The sequence below is a fragment of the Callospermophilus lateralis genome, chromosome X (assembly GCF_048772815.1).
Source record: "Callospermophilus lateralis isolate mCalLat2 chromosome X, mCalLat2.hap1, whole genome shotgun sequence".
NCBI classification, from domain to species: Eukaryota; Metazoa; Chordata; class Mammalia; order Rodentia; family Sciuridae; genus Callospermophilus; species Callospermophilus lateralis.
In genome coordinates, this window is record NC_135325.1 from 65,538,608 (window position 1) to 65,565,386 (window position 26,779).

At 34.8% G+C, this 26,779-nt stretch overlaps 1 protein-coding gene across 1 annotated transcript in view; it reads right to left on the reverse strand.

The window, feature by feature from the left end:
• Positions 1–22,977, reverse strand: part of Chm (CHM Rab escort protein) — a 167,528-nt gene extending 144,551 nt beyond the window's left edge. Inside the window, exon 1 of the mRNA XM_077106285.1 lies at positions 22,913–22,977. Within this exon, the coding sequence (XP_076962400.1) occupies positions 22,913–22,961 (49 nt within the window). The 5' untranslated portion in view covers positions 22,962–22,977. The remainder of the gene's footprint in view (positions 1–22,912) is intronic.
• Positions 22,978–26,779: the final 3,802 nt, after the last annotated feature.

Sequence of the window (26,779 nt, forward strand, 5' to 3'; positions counted from 1 at the left end):
GATTATATAAAACCAAAATGACTATCATTTGTGTTGTTCCTTAATTCTTTCATTTAGACATCCCCACAAGCTTGTCAAATCAATAGGCTGTTCCAATGTTAAATGGCATATTATCTCCATTCTTAAAATAATTAAAATTACAGTGAAGAATACAGATAGCAATGTCTTTCTAGGCATATTCTTTTATTTCTTCCAACCTATTCAAAAAAAAGAAGAAGTTACTTGAACACAGGAAGAAGGCATGCAGGAGATTATCTTCAACTACTTGCTTAAGAAAAGGAGAAAAAAGAAAATGGGAGAAAAGGAGAAGGCAGGAAGTCTAGAGCAGACTCCCAGGTGGTAGGGGAAAAATCATTAAGATAATTCCTAACCTGAAAAAGCTCTGAGTCTAAAGAAATAATTTAAAGAGATTAAAATAATGAGTCTATTTCGGACTGTTACAGGAACACAATGGAAAGAAACATTCCCAGTATAAAAGGGAGAGATGGAAAGCGCCAAAGAAGAGACACTAGCTGGATCTTTCAGGGTCTAACCACCTAAATTGAAGGGTATAAAAGTAAAAAGGAAAGTGCAAAGGAGAATTCTTGGCAAAAAGTAAAGGAAGAAAAAAACCAAAGGTAATGCTTTAAAAAAAAATGTGGTTGGGCAGGCTTATTTCACTTAGCATAATGTTTTCAAGGGTCTCTATGTTGCAGCTTCAGTATTTTTAATTAATGAGTATATATGGCTATATCACATTCACTTTATCAATTCTTCCACTGTTGAAAATTTATATCATTCTCACTTCTTAGTTATTGTGAACATTACTGCAGAAAACAGACTGATTGAAAGAAGACAAATAATGCATGGTTCTACCTACCTGGAATATCCAAAATGGCAAATTTATATAATCAAAGAATAGAATGGTGGTTGCCAGAGGTTTGGGGAGAGGGAAATGGGGAGTTGTTAATAAATTGATATAAAAAGTAACAATTACCCAAGAGGTATAGGTTCAAAAGATCTGTTGAACAACATTGTACTTATAGTTAACAGTGTACTATACACTTAAAAATTTCAGAGGGTAGATCTCATGTTAAATGCTCTTACTACACTAAAACAGTTTTTTAAGGTGGCTGAAGCCAAATAGTAGTTATGTACTTGATCCTCTAAGCCATGGCAATCTTGAAAAGGATTTTAACCAGAATAGAATGGTCAAATCAATGTATCAGGGAAAAAGAAACTCTACTCACTGTATGGAGAATAAACCTGCATATAATTGGAGCTTTAAGTTTAAAAATAAATTCTTATTTAGGAAAACAGAACACAATTAAACCTTTTGTCTTGTTAGTAATTTGGTGAAATAAGCAAAATGTCTGCATGATTTGTTTAAATTAATATCTGTAAACTTCAATTTAGTAGCATTTAAACCCAATTAATTTAAAAATAAAATCATTTTTAATGCTTACAAAGTAAACAATGTCTGAATAACTACTCAAATTCACACAAAGTCCTAATGAGGCATTTATATAGAACATACATAGGCTTATAATGAATTATACAATCCCTCCCACAAAAAAAAGTCAAATATGAGTTATAAACATCTCAGATCAGAATGAAATCACAGCATTTCACTGGAAACACTCCACAAAACAAATATACAAATGCAATGTTTTCATCTGTAAAATGGGAGAAAAAGGTCCAATATGATATGAAACACCTTATACGGTGCCTCTTGGCATGTTGCTAAAATTTGGTAAGTGTTGAGTCTCTTCCCTCTTCCTCCTAATCCTTCAGAAAGATTAGTTATTTGAGGAAGAAAAAAAAAAAAGGTTATCACTTGCTTATCATTTATTTATCTTCAAAACTTTAACTTAAAATTATTCTTTTAAAAATTCCTTTTATATATGTACACAGTTCAAAATCAAACATTTGTTATCATTTAAACATTTAATATTATTAAATTCATTAGTAAAACTGTACCAAAGAACTTGGTCTTGCAATAGGATCACAGAAAACTTGCGTAATTCTGATATAATATCAATAACGTGGATAAATCATTTTATTAAACATAGGTAAACATAAGATATGAAATTAGCGTTTCATAAAAATTATAATGAAGGAAATTGAGATTAGCTTCATCACATCCTTCTCAGTAAAGGTTCTGCTTTAAAGTTGGCAGCTAGCAAAAAAATACATATTTGATGTTTATGGAATGTTGCATGACCATATACCATCAAGTCTGGTCTTAATTTTCTACCATTTTCTAAAACCTATCTAGATAAAATAAAGATATTTCACTACCAAATAAAGAACTAGGCTAAAATCAAGGTCAAAAAAATGGAATTAGGGGCTGGGGATGTGGCCCAAGTGGTAGTGCGCTTGCCTGGCATGCGTACGGCCTGGGTTCGATCCTCAGCACCACGTACAAACAAAGATGTGTCCGCCAAATACTAAAAAATAGATATTGAAAAGATTCTCTCTCTCTCTCTCTCCCTCTCTCTCACTCTTTCTTTAAAAAAAAAATGGAATTAACACTGTCAAGAATCTTACCTAAAATATTTTCTAGGAATGAGCATATTGTTCATTCATTTTTTAAAATTCCCCCTTAATCCACATTCTTAATGTTGAACCTCATCATTTACAACTATAACATTCAGATTAATTTTCCATGATATAGTCTTAAAATTGTATTAGTATTTGGAATTGATTTTTCCTAACACTATATTACATAAGATAAACATAAAATAAAGTACTTACACCACTCCCATCATATAGAACAATAAATAATAGATTGCCCTGACAGGACTCTGATGACCTGGCAAAGCCCGAGTGCTTTCAGCCCAAATCATATAAAACCATAAATCACTCTTTATTTTATAGAACATTTCAAAATGGATTCTTGCTTTCTACCTTGAAAGTCATTTCATGTGTTATTTATAACTAGTGAAGACCAGAATGGAAAGAAAATTACATAGAACTAGAAAATTTACTGTGACTGCTTTTATAAAGAATAACTTCTTTTTTTTAGGGAAAAAAAAAGAATTACCAGTAAGGAAAAACTTGTGAATGCAAAAAACTTTTAGTGAACCACATCCTTTATTTTACTACTGAACCCTAGATAGAGATCTTCTGCACTATTGTAAACAAAGCATAAACAACATTAGATACAGAAATGACTAGAAAGCAATTGCAAATGTAAAACTGCACACTTAACTCATGCTGAAGGTCACTGAAAAAAGATGACATCACAAAATGAAGCAAAAAAAAATGAGTTTTAAGTCAGATTCAAGTAGTGTTGCTGATTCCCAACTTGAATTTTTTTAATATTTATTTTTAGGTTTTAGGTGGACACAATACTTTTATAATTATGTGGTGCTAAGGATTGAACCCAGTGCCTCATGCATGCTAGGCGAGCACTCTACCACTGAGCCACAACCCTAGCCCCCCAAACTTGAATTTTAAATTCAATGTTTATATTAAGTCTACACTTTAGTAGCTACATTATTAAAAAAGGAAAAAAAAAAACTGCCAGGGAAGTAGCCTTGGGAAACACTAAAAATAGATAAAAAGCATCATTTTTAAATTAACAATCAATTCAATTCACTTTGATGCCTCACAAAATATCAAGCACATTAATAAATGTAGTAATGTTTAAATCTGTGGATTTTTTATAGTTTTAGAAAAAAGTACTAACATTAAAATATTACTATTATGTAGAATTTGTTACTTTTAAAAAATTCAATATAACATAAGCTTTTAGGAACAAGAAGAACATTGTTTTAGTATTCCAACTACTGAACTAAGAGGATGATTGGCTTCTCATTTTCAGGTTTATACTAAATAGCTGTGACATCAGAAAAGTCACTGTGTTAGTCAGCTTTGTGCTGCTCCGATCAAAATACATGACAGGAACAACTAAGAGGAGGGAAAATTTATTGTGGCTCGTGATTCTAGAGGTTCAGTCAACAGTCAGCTGGCCAGGTCCATTTACTTGGTCCCAAAGTAAGGTAGAACAACATGGTGGAACTGTGTGGTGGAGGAGTGCTGCTCCATACATGGCAGCCAGGAAACAGAAGGGGATAGGTGGAAGGGACCACAGGCAAGATGAACTCTTCCAGGGCATGCCCCCAGTGACCCATCTTCTCCAGCCACATCCCACCTGACTGCAGTTACCACTGAGTCCATTCAATTAGGATGGTCTGATTAAGTTCCAACTCTCACAACCTAATCATTTTAACTCCAGATATTCCTGAATTAACATAGGAGCTTTGGGGGGATGCCTCATATCCAAATCATAATACTTATCCTCTCTGGAATTCAGCATGAATACATACATACATACATACACACATACACATACACACACACACACTTATTAGATAAAATGAAGGGGTTGGAATAAGTGGCCCAAAAATTTGTTATAGGTTCTGAAAGGTGAATATTAATATTAGATCAACAACATCTTGAACTCTATTTTTGGGCAAATGATATGAACTGAAAAACACAATCAAGATTCCAGGAACAGAGTGGCTGAATCTCCCCCAAGATCCCTCATTCTCTCCTATGTGGAAGGTAGAGAGAAAAAAAAAGGAATTAATAAAGAAGAACTTGGAAAACAGAAGGGAGATCAGTAGAGTAGAGGCAGGAGGCCCAGGGAGGAGGAGGAGGAGGAGGAGGAGGAGGAGGGGGGGGGGGAGGAAGAAGAGGAGTAGTGGGGGAGAAGGAAAAGAATTGGGGGATGAAGTTAACCAAATTATGCTATATACACATATGAATATAACACAATGCATTCTACTATTACATATAACTGTAACGAATCAATTAAAAATAAATAGATGGGGGTGGGGTAGTAGCTCAGTGGCAGAGTACTTTCCTAGCATGTGTGAGGCACTGGGTTCAAGTCTCAGCACCACATATAAATAAAGATCCATCAACAACCAAAATATAAAGAAAAAAATTAAAAGAAATAAATAGAGTAGAAGAAGGGGATCAGAGTGAAAAAGGAGGAGGGAAAGGAAAAGTGCTGGGGATTAAAATGGAGAAAACTACATTATATGTATTTATGAATATGTCAATATGGACTCCACTATTATTACCCAGACTCCACCAGGTAACATGTTTCATTACTTTGTGAAGACAGAAGAGAAAGATCAACAGTAGTGAAATTAGAAAAGCTATAACTATAAGGCACTAATAAAAACATTTTTACACTCTTTTTTATTCATTATTATATATGATGTTATAGGTTTATTCTGACACAATTATAAAAGCATTATAAAAGTTTGTTCTAATTCAGTCCCCAGTACTTCCCCCTTCCTTTTCTCCCTCCCCCAGTTACCATCCCTCTACTCTACTGATCTTTCTGCTATGTACTTTTATTATTTTTTCATCAGTGTCTTGTGGAAACACATGAAAAACACTTTTAAAAGCAGAGAGTACAACCAGAATACCAAATCCACACACCTAAGGACAACATCTACAACAAAACTAGGTGATAAAATATCATAAACCCCAAAATACAAAACGGTTATTATAAACCACCAACAACTTTGCCCACATTGTATCAGAAAGCGTGCAAAAGGAAATGAAGGGAAGATAAAGAAATTTGTGATAGCCCTCAGAGCCAGAAAATCCCCAAAACTGTTATCCGGTACTCACTGGAACATTAAAAGACTATATGAACCAGGTGCAGTGGCACACACCTGTTATCCCAGCGGCTCAGGAGGCTGAGACAGGAGTATTGCTAGTTCAAAGCCAGCCTCAGCAATTTGGGGCACTAAGCAATTCAGTGAAACCCTGTCCCCAAATACAAAAAAAAAAAAAAAAAAGGATGGGGATGTGGCTAAGTGGTCCAGTGCCCTAGGGTCCAATCCCCAGTACAAAAAAAAAGTACGAAAAAGTGGGAAACTTTGCAGGCTTCAACTGTAGATGAATAAACAGGAATCTCTACCAGTGCTAGATTGGAGAGGGGAGAAGGGATGGGGCAAGATGACTCAAAAAACTGACAAACCAGAGACTCCTAGACAAAGTCATACATAGAGTAACTGGGAACCTCACAGAACAGGGGAAATGGGGGCAAAGGAAAGAGAAAGCTCAGACAAAATTTGCAGAGCTTAACAGCCAACAGATCTCAGATACCAGGTAACATGTTTTCATTACTTTGTGAAGACAGAAGAGAAAGATCAACATCAGTGAAGTTAGAAAAGCTACCCTGGCCCATATTCATTATTAAATACATAGGGAAAGCTCATTTCACTTAAAAATGAGGAACACAAAAAAGATCTTGCTGAAACTCCATTCAAGGTACTTTCAGAAAAAAGGGAATAAAGAGCAAGATAACATTCCACAGACATTGAAAGCATGTCAGAAAGACATCCTCATGAATTGGATGAAAACATTTTAACATAATTGTGGTAATATGAGCTAAAGAAAATTAAGAAAATGGCAGCAGCACTGAGAGAACATCATAAATCACAATTAGAAAAGCTCAAAGTGAGATGATTAGAGAACAGCCATTTGAAAGAGTGAAATAAGTTAAGAAATTGCTTTTTTAAATCAATTCAGTAATGAAAACTAAGCTACAAACTGTACAAGAGCAAAGAAACATAATGAAAACACTGGGCATGAACGAAGCACAGGTGATGGAGGTACTGTGATTATGTTTAAAACAGAGAATGCTCTGTCTTCTAGATATTTCATAATATTTACACATAGAAAGATAACTGGGATTTCCTTCAAACTAATCCAGGGTTGGATGGTGAAATGAGGGAGAAGGTAAAGAATATACAGAAGAGTAGCTATAAACTGATACCTGTTGAAAATACAAGATTGGTACATGAGAGATTATCTTACTCCATTTTTTAAAGGCTGATATTTTCCATAATAAGAACCACTCCAGAAAGTAGTATGGAGAGTCCTCAAAAACTAGAAATGGGGGCTAGGGTTGTAGCTCAGTGGTAGAGCACTTGCCTAGCATGTATGGAGCAATGGGTTTGACCCTCAGCATCACATGAAAATAAATAAAGGTATTGTGTCCATCTACAACTAAAAAAATATATTTAAAAAAAACTAGAAATGGAACAACCATTTGCCACAGTTATCCAACTCCTCAGTATACATATCCAAAGGATTTAAAATCAGCATACTATAGTGACACATCCGTATCAATGTTTATAGCAACATAATTCACAATAGCTTAGCTATGGAACCAACCTAGGTGCCCTTCAACACATGAATGGATGAATAAAATGTGGTATATATACACAATGGAGTATTACTCATTCTTAAAGAAGAATGACTTTATGGCATTTGCCAGTAAATGGAAGGAACAGGAGATTATCCTGCTAACTGAAATTAGCCAATCACAACAAAACAAAAGGTTGAATGTTTTCTCTGACATGTGGAAGCTAACCCACAAGAAAAGGGTGAGGTACAAGTTCATTGGAATAGACAAAGGGGATTGAAGGGAAGGGAATAGTAATAAGAGAGTATAATGAATCTGACACAACTTTCATATGTGCAAGTATAAATACATCAACATCATGAATATCCACAAGAAATTAATTTTAAATATAACTACAGGTAAAGCGCAGAAAGATCAGCAGAGGGAAGGAAACAGGGGTGGGGGTAGGAAGGAGAGGTCCTGGGGACTGGATTAGAATAAGATATATTCCATGCTTGTATAATTATGTCAAAATGGATTCTACCATCATGTATACTAAAAAGAATCAACAAAATAAACAAGGCTTAGAAAATAAATAATAAAATGTATTTTATTTTTTAAATTTTAGAGAGCCAATGAAATATTGGGGCTACAAAATAGAAATTCTCTGAAAAAAACAGATTTAGTGTTCAAGTTTTTATCTAAATTGAGCAAACTCTATCAACTCAAATTCCCTGAAAAGTTATATTAAGCAATGTAAATAGTTCCTAAGACTTCACCCATGACAGTAAATGAAATAAGTAGTTTCTATTATAATTAATTTTACTTAGTTTTCATAATGCTAATATTTCTGTTGTATCAATTTATGTGATCAAAATTATCTTCTCAAAGCAAAAAGTACCCCAGATCAGCTCTCTTAAAACTGAACACAATATTTAAGTTGTGATGAGGAAAATAATGTTTTTTTGTACAGAACACACTTTACTTATGTTCCACAGAAGAAACATGATGTTTAATTATTTATAAAACTATGAGTCTAAAATAAATGAAATAGACCAAGTGTTCATTCCAATAATGTTATAAAATCACACAAAACACATTCTTCACCCTAATATAAAATCTTTTCAAGAAACACATTTTCTAAAATGTAGAGACAAAAACTTACAAACTTAGTATCCCTTATTCAAAATGCTTGGAACCCTCTAGAAGACTTTCAGACTTCTGATGCTTTCAGTCGTGCAGTATCTGCATATACATGAGATATGTTGAGGATGAGAGCCAAGTGTAAACAATAATTTCACTTGTTCTGTATACACTTCAAACACATAGACTAAAGGTAATTCTATACAATATTTTTACTGAGCCTGCACTTTGACTGACACATCACATTAACCCAGGTGTGGAATTTTTCACTTATGATATTGTGTTGGCTCTCAAAATATTTAGGAATTTGGATCATTTAGGATTTAAAATTTTTGAATTAAGGATACTCAACTTCTACCTATGAATTTGTTCTTTTTAACTACATCACATTCCTTAAGGTACAAACATTTCAAATTGAATATTAAGTGCAATTCCATTGTGTGTTTAAAAGAAATCAGCTATACATCACTGAGAAAACACTGAAGATAATTATTCTATCCTGCACATTAAAAGGATAAAGAGTGATTAAACTGAGTTTTTTTTAAAATAGGAAAATGATAAAATTTTGTCTAATTAAAGTTAGTTTATTGCATTAAGAATTTCTTATGAACTATTTCAAGAAGGATAAATCAAAATCAATGTATAAGACTCATAAATCACTTTTGGTGAGTTTGCACTTTAAATTGTACATTAGAAATATTTAAACAGAAGCACAACAGTTAATTTTTTTTTTCATTTCCTCTCTTACATTGTAAATATGGTGTATTGCTAAAGAAAACATGTGAATCACCCATAACCTGGTCCCTATATTTTCATTTTCCCATGATTGTCCAGTTTTTTCCACATGTATGTACATAGCAGGAGAGGATGAGGAAACCGAAACAGAGACGGTAAATAATTTGCCCAAAGTCACATACTCAGTAAATGGCAATTATGAGATCAGAACTTAAAGAGTTTGTAGCATTATATCGCTTCAGTATTATATCTCTGTTTGTCCCCTCAAGTAATTTTATGACTATTTCAGTTTCCTAAACAACCTGATTCTAGGAAGTACATACTCTGTCTGGAGGATAACAATAATACTACAAAGATACATTTTCCTTTGGAAATGTAAGAAACCATTCAAAGGCAGCTAATACATGTAGAAGGAATTAAATTATTAGAAAAATCATTTTGTAGGCCCAAATTAAAATACTTATTCATATAAGGGTTGGTAATTAATGCTAAAACAATTATATGAATGGCTGGCATCAACTTTAACATTTGTACAGTAACAAATTTACAGTATACAGATTATTTTCAATACAAAGGGAGAAAGATATCCATATCATAGAGGTATCAGACTGTCACCATTCCATTCCAGGGTCAATCTTAACAACATACATAGTTGATCAACAAGATATTACATTTCTTCTGGTATGCTCCAACATGACATTCACATGACCTAAGATATATTCTAAACAAAAATATTAACCTTGAGTCCATCAAGCCTTTAACTTCCAGCTTACAGGGAAAACACGGGATCCAGAAATAAGTTAAATGATACTATAAGTAAGACAGCATCCAAATCCCAAACACAGGACATTCTGTAGGACCACTGACCTGCTATCTTCAACATTTATAATTTTTAAAAGAAAAGATGGACAACACTAGAATAAAACATTTTACAGGACAACAATTTAGAAGCAATGCACAGCCAGTCACGGTGGTGCATGCCTGTAATCCCAGAGGCTTGGGAGGCTGAGACAGGAGGATCATAAATTCAAAGCTAGCCTCAGCAAAAGTGAGGTGCTAAGCATCTCAGTGAGACCCTGTCTCTAAATAAATTACAAAACAGGGCTGGGGATGTAGCTCAGTGGTTGAGTGCCTCTGGGTTCAATCCCCAGTACCCCCTCCCAGAAAAAAAAAAAAAGAACCAATGCACAATGCTGAACTTAACTCCATTATACATACCAGCTAAAAATAGTATGGGGATGGTATTGGAGAAAATTAAATATGATCTGTATGCTAGATGAGAAAAAAATGTAGGAATGGATCACAAGATGAGGATTATTAACTGAAAACACTGCACAGGGTACGCGCAGTATTTTCTTATTTTAGCATAAGTGTGTATGTTTCTAGCAATATATATTTCCTGAGAGGTTTAAAAAAACTGAGAACCCAGGCTGAGGTTGTGGCTCAGCAGTAAAGTGCTTGCCTAGCATGTGTGAGGCACTGGGATCGATTCTCAGCACCACATATAAATTAATAAATAAATAAAGGTCCACCAACAACTAGAAAATGAAAAAAAAAAAAAAAACAAACTGAGAACCAACAGGAAAACACATAAACTTTGGTAAACCAGCATAACCTAGTGAGGTTGAAGATTTGCAAGCCTAGAATATGTATGATAGCAGTGTGAATGTATGATAGCCTAGAATATGTATGATAGACATGTGCATTATATGGATGGATCTCACAAACATAATACCAAATCACCAAAAGCAAGTCATGCAAAGAATACATACAGTAGAATTCTGAAAGTCAGGCAGGAGTTACAAACAAGTAAAACTATGAATATATTGTTTAGAGATATTTGAACATATAATAAACCCACTTTACAAACTACGATATTAGAAATTGACAAAATTTACCATAATGGTTACAACTTCAGGAATGGAAGACGGGACAAAATAATGATAGAGCAAAAGCAGGGGGCTTTTGAAGTGTTAGTAAAATTCTTATAGTGTTTTTCTTTGACTGTATCCTACACACATAAGCATTAAGCATTAATTGAAAGGGACAATACTCAGAATCAAACAAGAAAGCTGTGGACCAGATCCTGGGCCTCACTCTAAGACTGAATATTCCACTAGGTACACAGCCACTCATCCTCCTTAGAAATATATGGGTTCAAAAAAAAAAGAAAGAAAGAAATATATGGATTCTTTAATATATAAAACATTTTATTATTTTCAAATTTTACTCTAAGTAAAATAAGTAGCTTTAAATGGATGTCATCATCCTTACATCATCTCTACTGAACAATTTCTTTAGAATAAACTCTCAGATCTGGAGTTAGTGACTCTAAGGCAATGAACATATTGACTGTTACATTACTTTGCAGTGTCCTAATATATGATAATATCAGTATACCAACTGAATACAACTTCATCAAACAATTAGTTATTATTTTCAGTATAATTTTTAATGATTAGGCTACTTTGCAATTGACTCTAAGGTATTTTACCAGCATTTTATTCAATATTTTGATTGTTTTCTCATCTTAGTTTATTTAAATTTACCCATTTATCTACAGATCTAAATATTTTCAAAGAAATTTGAAAGAACTCTTTATGTGTTATTAGGCTTTATGTATTTATAAGTGTCAAATAATTCCATGCTGGCTTTATTTTATTTTAGTTTGCTATTTTTCATAGCAGATGCTATAATGTTTCACACATTCAGATGTTTTCCTTTATGAGTGATTTCTATGGCTTCAAAGAGGGCAAGTTACTATTTCCCAACAGATCTGATAACCCACTTTACTCTTCAACTTTAACACACACTACACTGAAAGAGACATCTAGACTAGTGGCAGAAGATAAAGTCGAAAAATGGATCATACAGGACAAAATAAGGTAGCTATTTCAATTTGGTGGCATAAGAATAGATTATCAGCTTAATGATGCTGGAATAGCTGACTAATGATTTAAGGGGGAAAAAACTCATACTCTAAAACAAAATGAAAAAAAAAAAGAATCAGATGAATCAATGTTTAAATCAAATGTTGAAATACTGAGCATGTGTAAGGCCCTGGATATGATTCCCAATACAGCAGGGGGAGAAAACAAGAAAAGAAATATTGAAAAAAGAAAATAAGTTATAATATATATTTAACCTCAATCTATGAGGGAAAGGCTTTCCATGAATATCTCCAAATGCAGAAACCATTTTAAAATCTTCGATGTATTTAATAACATAAAAATTATAAATTTTCATACTAGAAAGTATTATAGGAATAGAAGGCAAACTTTGCTAATATATATGACAATAAGGACAGAACAAAAAAGGAAAACTACAAGTAAATATCCTTGATGTACATATATTCAAAGTCCTCAAAAAAATGCTAGGAAACCAAATTCAACAGCATATTTAAAAGATCATTCACCACAATCAAGTAGGATTTATTTCAGTGATAACAAGAATGATTCAATATACAAAAATCAATAAATGCAATATGCCACACTAACAGAATAAAGCACAAAAATCATATGATCATTTCAATAGATGCATAAAAAGCACTTGATAAAATAACATCTCTTCATGATAAAAACTCTCAACAAATTAGGTAGAGAAGGAATGTACCTCAAAACAATAAAAGTGATATGTGACAAAACCACAGGTAGTATCATATTGAATAGGGAAAAATGGAAAGCTGTTCCACTAACATTTGGAAAAGGATAAATATGTCCACTTTCAACACTATTATTCAGAATATTATGGGAAGTGCCAGCCAGAGCAACTGGGCAAGGGAAAAAATAAATAGAAGTCATCCAAATTGGAAAGGAAGAAGCCAAACTTCCCTTGTTTGAAGATCACATGATTTTATATATAAACACTTTTGGAAAGAGTAAAAGAATTCAGCAAAATTACAGGCTACAAAACCAAGACACAAAAACAGAGTATTCCTATATGCTAATAGTAAATTATCTGTAAAACAAGTTAGGAAAACAATCCCATTTATAACAACAACAAATCCTCACAATAAATTTAACCAAGGAGTTAAAAGATCTTTAAAAAAACAAAACATCAACAAAAGAAACTATATACAAGAAGGAACTGATATTTTTAGTATATAACAAAGTATTACATATTGATAGGAAAAAAATAATGATCCAATGGAAATGGGTCAAAATAATGTATAAAGGAATTATAGGTGACCAAGATGCATATTAAACATTCAACCTCATTTATTACATTAAAATTAAAATTAAAACAAGAAAATAATATTATTTTATTAACAAGATCATTGTGTAAGAATTTCCTGGTTGTGATACAATTATGTAAGATCTTACCATTGGGGAAAATCATTATATAGGGTCTTCCTATATTATTACAAATGTATGTGAGTTTACCACTATTTCCAAATGAAAAGGTTTTTATTTGTTGTTATTGTGGGTATCAAGGATTGAACCAAAGGCACTCAACCACTGAGCCACATGTCCAGACCTTCTTACATATTTATTTAGAGACAGGGTCTCACTAAATTGCTGAGGCTGGCTTTGAACTTGTGATCCTCCCAAGTCACTGGATTTACAAGCCAGGCACCACCATGCCTGGCTCCAAATGAGAAGTTATTTTAAATCAGCACTGAGAGAGATCATGTGGTTGACTTGGAATGATGTTCGTGACATATTGTGAATAAGAAAAAAAAAAACAGGTTTCAAAATAGAATCCAAAATAAGGTATTTTTTTTTTTATAAATAGAAGAACACAAACACAAAACAAAGGTCTGGAAATTGATGCATGAAAGTGTCAGTCATTACACTTTTACTTTTTTAATGAGAGGGACCCTGGAAGAAAAAATATATTATCATATACAGGCTGTCAATTAAGACATATGTTCCTATTGTAAATGCTAACAGCTATTGAAAAAGGTAAGAACCAAAGAACAATTTTTTAAAAAGCCAGGGCTGGGGTCTAGCTCTGTGGTAGAGTGCTTGCATAGCATGTGCGAGGGCTGGATTTGATCCCAAGCAGATCAAATTTAACAAAGAAAAGAGAAAAAAGTTTCAGCAGGGTGTGCAGGCACATGCCTGTAATCCCAGCAACTCAACTAGCTAAAGCAGGGGGATTGCAGGTTGGAGGTAGCCTCAGCAACTTTAAAAGACTTCAACCAACTTAGTGAAACCCTGTCTCAAAACAAAACAAAACAAAAAGGGCGAAGGAGGAAGTTCAGGGGTAAAATGGCCCAGGCAACAATTCCCAGCACAAAGAAAAAGAAAAACAAAAGATAATACTTTAGAAACTGAAAAATGAATCCTTGACCTTGAAAACTGAATTTGCCAGTGCAGAACACCAAAACAAAAATGGCAAATCCTAGCATGTGCAGGGGGAGTATTTTAGTGGGAAATTACATACCCTGGAATCAATAAAGAATTCTTACTGAAACAAATTATATCTTAAAATATGACTGTAGTCTCTGATCCCATGTCTTGTCTTGATTTAATAGCTGCAATTCTTTTTTTTTTTTTCCAGTTTTAAGGGTTAAATACAGCCTGGGTATTCTGTTCATTTTTATCAAAAGGTTTGTAAACTGATAAAGATGTTACAATGCTGTCAAAAAAGGGGTGACATGAGACTAATGTGTCACAAATTTTAATGACAACAATGATAACACTCGAAAATAAAACTATCAACCACAAACCTAGAGGAAACGATTCTAATCTTGATTTTTTTTTTTTTTTCAGTTGGAAGAATCCAACAAGCTCAGTGTAATATTTCAGCTTTGGTTGAAGCAACTTAGTCTTAACTTTCTGATACAGGCCAAACCTTCATTTAATTAAGGCTCAGACTCCATATTTGTAAAAAGGAAATGACATAATATTAACCACCAATAGGATTACTGTAAGATTCAGTAATCCTATTGGTGGTTAATATTAATCCTATTGGTGGTTAATATTAATATGTTTGCGACAACACTATTAAGAAAAAAGTTCATTAGTACCTTTCTAAATGTGATAAAAACCAAATTGGCCAAGTAGTTCAATATTTCCAACTTAAAGCTCTTGGTAACATACAATACAGGACAATACACATTAAGCATTACACACTGGTCAAGATACCTTGGTCACTTATATTTATAAAGTTTTTTTTTTTGACAGCCTCTGTATGGTAAAATGCTAGCCCACATAATCATGCTCTGATTAATCAATATGTGATGAGTTATTGTCTTTTTTTACACTGCCCTTTAATAAAATTATTAGAAAAGCAAAAAATCAACCCTTCAATAAGTATCTCTATCTTGTTGGCCACAAATAAATGTTCCCAAATTATCTCCAATCTCTCTACACTGAATATCATAAACTGGGCACTATGTAATATTTAGTCTATTTTACAATTAAATCCATTTACATATATAACAGGCACAGGCTAACTTTTCAGTTAAAAGTCTTTACACTAAAATGCAATAACAGATGATTTAGCATGAGTAACAGGTCAATTATATGGAATTATAATTGTTTCTGTGCATTGGGATTTTATGTTAAACATGAGAATCTGAGGTGAGCAGCCACATTTGATTTTAATTGCTGCAGCCTGAGTTATCCAAAACACCATGAGAACACTGGAGAAAATGAGAAAATGACAAGAGGCATGGGAGATGAAAATGATGCTGCTGAGGGAACTGGTAACAGATGTGGCTCTCTCTAAAGACCTGCCTCAAATTTATGATTCACAGAGAAGTGTAAGCAGTACTCGGAGAGTCTTCTCCAGAGTTAGATAACTCCCTTTACGTTTCTAGGTATTGAAAGCAGAAAAGGTGTACTTTTCCATCTATTGATGCCTGCAGAAATGCTAAGCATTTTTCAGGACAGCAAAATCTGTAGGCTTTCTTTAGCTCCTTCAATATTTCTTATACCAAAAAGGAAATACATCATACAACACCCCAAGTAAAATGAACACTAAATCTGTTCAAAACAAGTGATAAGTAAAAAAGAAATTAAAGAAAAAAAATAATAACTAATGCAATGTGGTGAACAAAAAAGATGAAAATCTACAAAACACCAGGTAAGGGGCTGGGGTTGTGGCTAGAGTGGTAGAGTGCTTGCCTAGCATGCATGAGGTGCTGGGTTCAATCCTAGCACTACATAAAAATAAAATAAAGATAACATGTCCACCTAAAACTAAATAAATAAATAAATAAATATTTTTAAAAACAGGTAAGAAATCTTATTGAAATAGTGACAATAGATACACAAAGTTCTTTCCCACCAAGAAGCCAATGGAAAGACAAGAAGATGAATCAGACACTTGAATCCTTTCATTACTGTCCATGGAAATTATGAATCATTCCTGAAAAGTATTCAGGCAATAGTAATGAAACTAAAAGCCACCGTATGGCTTTAGGGGCCATAAAAATCAACTACATTTTCTGAGCACTAAGCATTTTATATGAATTATTTCATTCAATCCTTAACACCACTCTGTAAAATTTATTGTATTGAGAAATAAAAAAGATAAAGCTTAAAAGAAATTAAGGTATATACGTAAAATAGTCTAAGAGGCATAGCTGGAATTCAAACTTAGTTTGTCTGATTCCAGAGCCACACTGTCAGTTGCTACATTATACAGCTCATGAGATAATATGCATACCAAAGTAAGTAAAATATATGGTATAACATTTGTAGAACTAAATGACTTATAATATACTATTTCCCTCGCACCATCTGTTATTCCAATATTCCATAGATTTTGAAGTTTTTGCCCTTTGCCCTACAAAAAAAAACTATATATATAAATTAAAAATCATCCTTATTACTTACATTCTGATATAGCATGCCTTTTTAAAAGCTGTAATCCATTTCATAACCAACAAATAGGTGGCATCTTGCAATTTAAAAAACAAAACCCGGGCTGGGATTGTGGCTCAGCAGTAGAGTGCTCCTCTAGCATGGGCGAGACGGGAGTTCAATTCTCAGAACCACATAAAAATAAAGGCATTGTGTTGTGTCCATCTACTCCTAAAAAATAAATTTCAAAAAAAAAGTAGGCTGGGGTTGTGGCTCAGTGGTAGAGTGCTCACCTAGCATGCGCGAGGCCCTGGGTTCGATCCTCAGCACCACATAAAAATAAATTTATATATATATATATATATATAGGCTGGGATTGTGGCTCAGCGGTAGAGCGCTCGCCTAGCACGAGCGGGACCCAAGTTCGATTCTCAGCACCACATAAAAATAAAGGCATTGTGTTATGTCCATCTAACACCTAAAAATAAATAAATATTAAAAAATAATTTAAAAAAAATAATATAAAGGTATTGTGTCTAACCAAAAATAAATAAATAATAAATCTTTAAAAAAAACGTACTCTAGACAATAAGGATATGGATATTTAGAAATATATGCGAAGGAGCACATACATCATGGGCTGTTAGAACCACATGAAGGCATCCTGCGAGAGGATTAAATGAGATACAAATATGGGAAATCACTTATATTAAGACTGGCACAAATGGATATTTGGCAAATATCATTTTTCAAAACACTTAGTGCAACATTACCATTCCCCAAGGTTTAGAGAAATGAAGCTATCAAATACCATCATAACCATTATGGTTGTTTTAGTCAGCTTTTTCACTGCTCTGACAAAAAATAATTTAGAGAAGGAGAAGTTTATCTGGAAGCTCACAGTTTCAGAGGTCTCAGGCCATAGACAGCAGGCTCCATTCCTCAGGGCTTGAGTGAAACAACATCATCATGGAAGAGTGTAGCAGAGTGAATTGGCTTAAGACATCATATCAAGAAGCGGAGAGAGACAGACTCATCTTGCCAGACACAAAATATGTATTCCAAAGGCACTCCCCCAATGTCTACCTCCTTCAGCAACACCCTATCTGCTTTCAGAAACCAATCAGTGAATCCCAATCAGTGGATTAATTCATTTATTAGGCTAAGGTTCTCATAACCCAAGCACCTCACCTCTAAGCTCTCACACATGAGCTTTTGGGGGACACCTAATATCTAAACCATAAGAATGGTCAATGAATGAGCTGCCAGTCAAGGTTAACTATTTTAACATTTCAATTCAAAAACATCAAGGAGGGGCCGGGTTGTGGCTCAGTGGCAGAGTGCTCACCTAGCACAGCACTAGGTGAGCGCTAGCACTGGCGGTATGCTGGGTTTGATCCTCAGCACTACATAAAAATTTTAAAAAAACAAAGGTATTGTGTCCAACTAAAACCAAAAATATTTTTTAAAAAAAAAAATCAAGGAATAGAACTGTACTCTATACATGAACTGCCCTGAGAAAATAGCTTCTCATATCAAGAAAATGGCTTTTGGTGGAAAATTAGAATCTGAAGTACATTAACCACTGACTTGACTTCTTAAATGGACTATACAGAACAAAATTTATCTTTTCTCGAGGACACAGGGTTATGATTAAGCACATATAATGGTAACTGTAGAGCTGGTAGACCCCTATCTTAAATATAACCTAACTCAAATCTCTCACTTTATAGATGAGCAAACAGATACACAAAGAGGTTATGCAATTCCCCCAAAGTCATACAGTAGGAAATCATACAATAGGAAGGTCATGTGATTACCACATGCCAGGCTACCACATCTATTATTGTACTATGTTGAATACTATCTTGCAAGAAAATAAGGATTCAGGGGTACAGAACCCCTTATATTTGTTATTTTTCTTATCCCTTCTATTTTTCCATAACCTTTAGCAATAAAGTTCTTTAAATGTACCTATATTTTTATCTTCTGCAAGAAAATGATAAGCCAGCTTACTCCATGGCCCATCTTAGAGAAAGAACTCTGTAAGATAATGTGGTATACTTTTAAAAAAGAAAGTGAAGCAGATTTAACCTCTGTATGGTCTTCGAAAGCAAGGATAAAATGAAAAACCCATGCTGTCTTAAGAATAGCTTTGGGGATGTGACTGTCAAGAAGTTGAAAAAGTTCCTTAAGAAAAATCAATACATAAACTTCAAGAGGACAAGGTATCAATAAGTATGGGTGCTTGTTGCTACAATATATGGGGTCAAACCATTGTACTACTTCATGTAGGGTTGCATCTTCCCTTTTCTATACAGATATAAACTGTCACTTATATATCTAATAATATCCCCAACACAGTTTTTGCAGAAATTGGTAACACTCTCTATATCTTCAAAGGGGATAATTCTAATATGCTGAGCATGCTAGAAGTATTTCTAAAATAAGAATAAGTTCTAAGACCTGAAGTATTTCCCTATATATGAAGCATGTCAATATTATCACAAAGCTCTTTTCTTGACTACTCTTCTGTTCAGTTCTGCTTTCTGCTAGAGTATACAGATAAGTCACCTCCAATGAGAGGTTACATTATATTGAGGGGGGAGGGGTGTACCAGGGGCACTAAACTACTGAGCCACATCCCCAGCCCTATTTTTTTTAAAGAGAGAGAGAGAGAGAGAGAGAATTTATTATTTATTTTTTTTTAATTTTCAGCGGATAAAACATCTTTATTTGTATGTGGTGCTAAGGATCGAACCCAGCGCCATGCGCAGCCCCCTATTTTTTTTTTTCAATTTTTTTTTTTTTACTTGTAGGTGGACACAATACCTTTTATTTTATTTTCATGTGGTGCTGAGGATCAAACCCAGTGCCGCACGAGTGCTAGGTCAGTGCTCTACCGCTAAGCAACAGCCCTAGCCCCCCAGCCCTATTTTGTATTTTATTTAGAAGCAGGGTCTGAGATGCTTAGTGCCTCGTTTTTTGCTGACGCTGGCTTTGAACCTGAGATCCTCCTGCCTCAGCCTCCCAAGCAGTCAAATGGGATTACAAGCATGGGCAACCGCACCCTGCTTATAAGGATTATTTTTAATGTCCTTTATTCTGTTTCTTTCTATTTTTCCACAGTTCAGGTACTTTATATTATTCTTCTGCCTTTGGTTACTCAAGAGATACTTTCTGTATTTTCTTAGTAGAAGGAAATGGGCTTAACTAAGAAAGTACATAGAATATTTTTCCCATGATCTCTTGAAAATGTGATCTTAAGGAAAACTTACACCTTGTCTTAAAGAAAACAAGAATACAAATTAGTCAAGATTAAAGGGATTTTTAAAATATTCTCAGATGATTCTACTTGAAGCAATTTTCTCTTGGCAGAATTTTAACTAAAACTGTAAAAAGAAAAAATTACATCTCATAGCCTATTTCTTCATGTTTCTGATATGTGTATGGTAAATTTTCCTTTGTTAATAAAACTAAAATAACAATACACTATTTTTCCTATGATTTACACTAATAGTTCATTTAATAAATTAAACAAAAAGCAACAAGGCTACTTTTCTATTTTAGAAAAGAAACAATCAAATGCATTACAAATAATTCCCATTAAAGGCAATGATAGGGATATTGAAATTGTTTTACTTGGGAAATGACTTTCATCTAGTATTTCGAGTTCCATGTACCTAAAAACAATTCATACCATAGGGTTTCCTTTTTTTGTGTGTGGGGGGGGTGGTCAGGGACTGAACCCAGGGGCACTTTATCACTGAGCCACATCCCTGGCCCCCCTTTTTTTTTTTTTAATTTTGAGGCAGGGTCTCCCTAAGTTGCTTGGCCTCGCTAAGTTGCCGGGGCTGACTTTTAACTTTTGATCCTCTTGCCTCAGCCTCAAGAGCTCCTGGGATTTCAGGTGTACACTACCATGCTGGCCTCCCATCATAAATTTAAGCAATGTGCTTGGGGAAAAAATAGTTATGAGGCACTACTGAGCAATATGAAAAACTTAACTTTTAAGATTAGTTTCCCATAAGTTGTTCTCATACACTGAGAATTAATATTATAGTCCATAGAATGGTCTAAAATAAACCTTTTTTCCAAATACAAAAGAAGCCTCCTAATGCAGTTTCCTGGGTCACTTATAGTATCTTCCTCTGTAGTCTCAGAACAGACTACAAAAAGATAGGCATATTCCATATTTTTAACTATACCAGAAAGTAAAACATTTATTAGAAGAATAAAGAGCACTTAACAATATAAATTAACATTCATAAATTAAAATTTGAAGCCAGTAAGAAAAATTCTCTTGATTTGAAATTAAAAAAAAAAAAAAAAACCCATGTTCCTAGGTAACAAAAAAGAAAAGCAAGAATATAGACTTCCAGTACAATATAAAATAACTACTGTAGGATAGATGTTTTCAGTTTTAAGGCAGACTAGACAGAAAAAAAAAGAATACCTATTGGCTTTTTCCAGCCCTCACCCAGCATTTCTTTATAGCAGCTATAGCCAGGCTCTCTGGAGCCATGTAGTTATTTTCAGGCTGGGAATAAACATATCCTTGCTGTTCTGAGAACAGTTACTCAGGAACTAAGAGAATTTTTGGTTAACAACACCTTAAATGCTACCTAATGTGTCTTCCCTACATTCAAAAGGAGGAAACCAAGGCTCTGAGAAATTGTCTGGCTTATCCAATTCACATAACTAATGGACAAGCAAGATCTGAACCAAGTGTTCCCAATTATTTCTACTAATACAGGTCAACTCAGAGAGTCAGAACAACCTTTTAACTTTCTGGGATTTAAAGGGTCTTTGAGGGCTGGGGCTATAGCTCAGTGGTAGAGCACCCGCCTTGCACATATGAGGCACTGGGTTTGATCCTCAGCACCAACTAACTAAAAAATAAAATAAAATAAAAAAGGGCCTTTGAAAATTTATCAGCTGTGTGATCTTGGTCAAGTTGGATTTCCAAGCCCCTTTTTTCCATTCTGTAAAATGTAGAGAATACTTATTCTAATCAGATTGTTGTGAGGATCACACCTGTCTTGCTAAGTGCTTAGCCCACTAATTAGGAAATATTAAGCATTTGAAGTCAGGTGGCTATTACTTTTACTCTGATCCTGGAAACATGGCTACTCTTACTGTTTTGGAGGACAACAAACTGAATTTACTAACACAATGGAGAGGTTTCCTTCAGAGAAACTCCATATTCAGGCCTACCACATTATACTGACAGGAGAAAATCTCTCCCACCCCATCCAACAACGGATTTCATCCCATCCAAAATTTATCCCTTACCCTTTACGCTGTTAAGAAAAAAATACTAATCGTGACAAACGTTTTCTGCTACATGTTGTACGTTTAATTTGTCAACTAGAAATTGTAGTGGTGGGGGTGGGTAATGGCTCCACCCAAAACATGGAGAACAAACGATGGGAAAAGAAGGTCACAGAACTCTGGAGCTCGTTCTCAGCACATTTTAGTTGTGGGTGGATAGGTGGGCGGGAGAAAGCAAGATGATTTCTTCCAGCATCATAAAGCACGAATAATGGCTACTTCAACAAAATACAATTCTCTAGGTTTCGTAACAAAATAGGAAAGAATCTGTTTCCTTTCCCTTAGCAAATATGCACACGGGTCACAACTGATTATCATTCTTGTAAAACTGCAGATTAAGCTCTATTTCAGGTGCACTGTACCATAGGATCACACAAATATATGAAAACATCCTATGAAATGGCGAGACAAAATGATGGGGACTATCACCATGAAATCTACAAGGAGGAAACCGTGTCATGCCAAAGGCGTCTCCATTGATAAAATCCCGACCGTCTGTTCTCATGACACTGCAAACCCACCTCTCTCTAAGGAAATGAACAGGAATCACCACAGCAACCAACCTCAGCAAACGGCATCGACCAGATCGACCCCTACTCAAATGGCGTTAAACACCGCGGGTCCAAGCCCCTCCCTGAAGCTGCCAAGTCCCGCGCTGATTCCAGACTACCTCACTTCCTTTTCGTCCTCCCTCTCATGCGCGACCCCCGGCACTCCTCGCCAACCTTTGCCACTGACAGAGAGGGTAGAAACAAGACAGACTTCGTACACTTTGTCTGGGAAGTACCAGGGCCACACATACCCGTCCCTATTACGATCACATCAAACTCCGAAGGGAGATTATCCGCCATCTTGAGAGGCAACGTGTCATGTGACTATTGCTTGTGGAAATGAGATCAAGTTATGTATTCCCTGGGTAGGAGGCGGAAGGGAAAATAGTGCTTTCTGGGTATTGTAGTTCTTGGATGGAAGCTCCAGGTAGACAACTCCAGCGTTTGATTTGAAGTGTTTACGCAAATGTTAAGACTCACTTTCCAAGCTGAGTGCAGTAGCTCGTTTAACACGGAGGTTTGAATTAGAAATGTAGAATTTTTACTAACTGACTAAGATGAGTGTGGGAAATTTGGGGTACCTCTCGACAAAGATACAGCAAGAATTGTTAGGAGGCCTGGATGGCAGGGTGAACATGAAAGGGTCTTGCTCTGTTAACAAAGGAGGTTTACATTCCAGCCCGAAAATCTTTAACCAGCTGGTCAGTACTTTTCATTCGGGCCCCTGAGGCATGGTTTTTCGCACCAATAACTTTCATAATATAGTCAGTGTCTTTGTAGTCAGTATATCTCCCCAATGAAAACCCACAAAAAACCCTTGCCCTAGTTTAGCCACAAACTCTAATGGTGCCCGAATGTTCTAGTTAATACAAGCAGGTGTTCTAGCAATATATATTTGCAAAATTAGCCTTGCTATACAAGAATGGAGGAAAGGGATGTGAAAGCATAGTAGATGTTAAATGTTTAAGTCAGAATCTGATTTTCTGCTCAAATAAGACAAGTCCATGCAAGATTCTCCCATTAAGCTACTGCAAAAAATTATTTAAGTAAAATGACTGTTAAAAGACTCATTTGATGGGGGGCTTTAGGTTTTCTATACCAAGCAGCTAAGATGGTTTTCTTGAGTATTCTCAAGTTTTTTTAACTTCCTACTCACCATTATTTAAAATGTTTTTCTACCTGACAAACTCCCCAAAGCAAAAAAAAAAAAAAAAAGTGGAAAAGTGCATTGAAGTGAGGGGGATACTGTTGTGATCTCAGAAATTACTTCTGAGATTCTTTTACACTACTTTCAAAATAAACCCAGGAGACTTTTCAGTGGTGGTGATATTGCCATTTATCAGTGCCCAGCTCTGCTTCCTCACATGTTGAAGTTTGAACATTAGAGAAGCACACAGAGGCAGGCATATAAAGCAGGGTTTATTTAAAAAGTAATAACGTAGACTTCTCCCAGGAGAGAGAAGAGGGCCATAGCTGGTATATTGGTATTCCAAGAGTGAGGTGTTCAGTCCTTTTTATATGTCCTAGGCTTCCTTTGTTTTCCTGCCTTTTCCCCCTTATCTTTCTCCTTCCTGCCACTGTGACTACTAGGCTCAGGAATGCTTGGTGGGAGGGCCCAAAGGTGGGAAACTGGTGAGCTGAAGGGGGAAGGGCAAGAAACAGTAGCCAAGGACACTTTAGCAACCTTATAACTCCCTGTAGGGAGCAGCAGTTTCTGGGACAGGTTACCTTGGCAACAGGTTGGAGAAGGGGCAGGTTCTTGGTAAGGGTGGAGGAAGGGCTCTGAAGGAATTAACATTTCAATCCCTCAGGGCAGAGTCTCCAACTTCCCAGACTCAATCAAAATTGGCCTCCTTGATTGGACCTGACTTGATTTACCTATCTCTACTGACTGCCTGTCTAATTCTGGCTTGAGTGGGACCTTCCCCTACACCACCTGTTTTCTGAGCTGCCAGTGGTCCCCCAGGCCCATTCTTTCCTTGCAGGTCTTTGTGATCACACTCAAACTCTTGTTTCCGTAGCATAGAATTATCTAGCAAATGTCTATCCCTAAGATTAAGGAGGAGATATATTTAACTTGATTTAAACATTACACAATTTATACATGTCTCAAAAGAGCATATCATACCACATAAATATGTTCAATTTTAATGTGTCGGTTAAAATGATAAAATAAATAAAAGCAAAGAAGATTTTTTAGAGAACAACGAAATTTGGGGGGATTTTTTTAAAAATAAGTTTTGGTTCAACTTCTGGCTCCTCCTCCTTTCGTCTCCACCCTATATTGGGCCAAGTTTCCCTACATGGTGCTATTACTTGTCATAACCTACCATATTAAGCTGAAATTATTTGCATTTTCATTCCTATAAGTTACACATATCCCCAAAAGTACAAAAACACAAACACAGACATATGACACTATAAAGTATAAAACCCTGTTTTCATACTAGGAATTCAATCAATGTTTTCTGAACTGAACTTACTATCATAACAAATTATAAACCCGATGAGGACATGGACTTAGTCATCGTCTCCTTTATATCTGCTCAACACAATCATGTGTCTTGTATTTTTAAGATGCTCCAAACATTTGTTAATTTTGAAATGTTCTATGAAATCCCTTTAAAATGTATTTTTTTTTGGTGTGGATTTCTTTGGCTTTATTTCTGTCACATTTTCCCAGAATCATTAGCAATATTATAGAAGTTTATTAATTTCCTTTATAGATTATCCTGTTGTGCTAATTCTCGTGCAATATGGTCATCTGATGAATATTTCATGCAAAATAGGTTCCCCAGAGAAGTATAATGTATTGTTCAATAAATCACTGTGCCATTTGCCTTAGAATGAAAAGAAAGTTTTGAGTATTATCAGATATGAGCTAGATCTTATCTGTGAGATTCTTGATATACTAGTGGTGATGAAAATTAATAGATTTCCCAGAGTAAACAAGAAACTTCCAAAAATAATCTCTAAAACTGAGACTCCATGACTGGGGCTGTAACTCAATGGCAGAGCACTTGCCTAGCATAAGTGAGGCCCTGAGTTAGATCCCCTCTGCCAGGGGAAAAAAGTGAGATGCCACAAATGGATGGTTAAAAACATAATAAATCAAAGTATTACTTTGGAGATTTATTTATATACATGCATGTATATGTGTTACATATCATATATAACCTTTTCAATATGGGTATCTAAGTTTCTAATTTACATAAATTTCTCTAACAATTATACCATGAAGATAGAACTCATTAATTTGTCCCTCAAATATTCCTTAAGCACCTACTATGTGCAAACCACTAGTTTATAAGTTGGGACTATAGCAATGGAAATTTGCATCTAGTGGAGTAAAATAAAATAAATAAATAGTTTCTCTGTCGAGCTAACTTTCCAACCTGGCTTCAAATTTGAAAACTCCTTTTTTTTCCTGCTGATAGAAAGCTCACTCCTCAGAAAGATAATATGACCAACCCAAATTTAGATATCTTCACTCCAGAGTTATATGACTCATTCACATCCTCTCCGGGTGTACAAACAATTATTACATTGAGAAAACTTAAACCCTCTGCATTGAGAAAAAGTTCAAAATACTTTTTTTTTTCAAATATACTTTCTTAGATGAAACCAAGAGTTGATAGTGTCAGTAAGAAAGGAATAAAAAAAAAAAGAACTGAATTATTTTCTATCATTCTAAGAACATCTAATTTTGAAAGCTGAAATACTTTATTTGGATAAATCACAGTACAATAGAATAATAGATAACTAAGAAATGACCACCTTACTAAATCACTGTGACACTAATTTTGTATATAATGGTTTCCTGTGTTGCAATAATAACATTCCACGAATATGTATTTTGGGTTTTTTTGTTTGTTTGTTTGTTTTTTAAGAGAGAGAGAGAATTTTCTTAATATTTATTTTTTAGTTTTCAGTGGACACAACATCTCTATTTGTATATGGTGCTGAGGATCGAACCCTGGCCACACGGGTTCGCACACATTCCAGGCAAGCGCGCTACTGCTTGAGCCACATCCCCAGCCCTTGTATTTTGTATTTAGAAGTTTACTCAACTGTAAAATGACAATTATTTTTTACAAAGCAGTAATTTAAATGGTCTC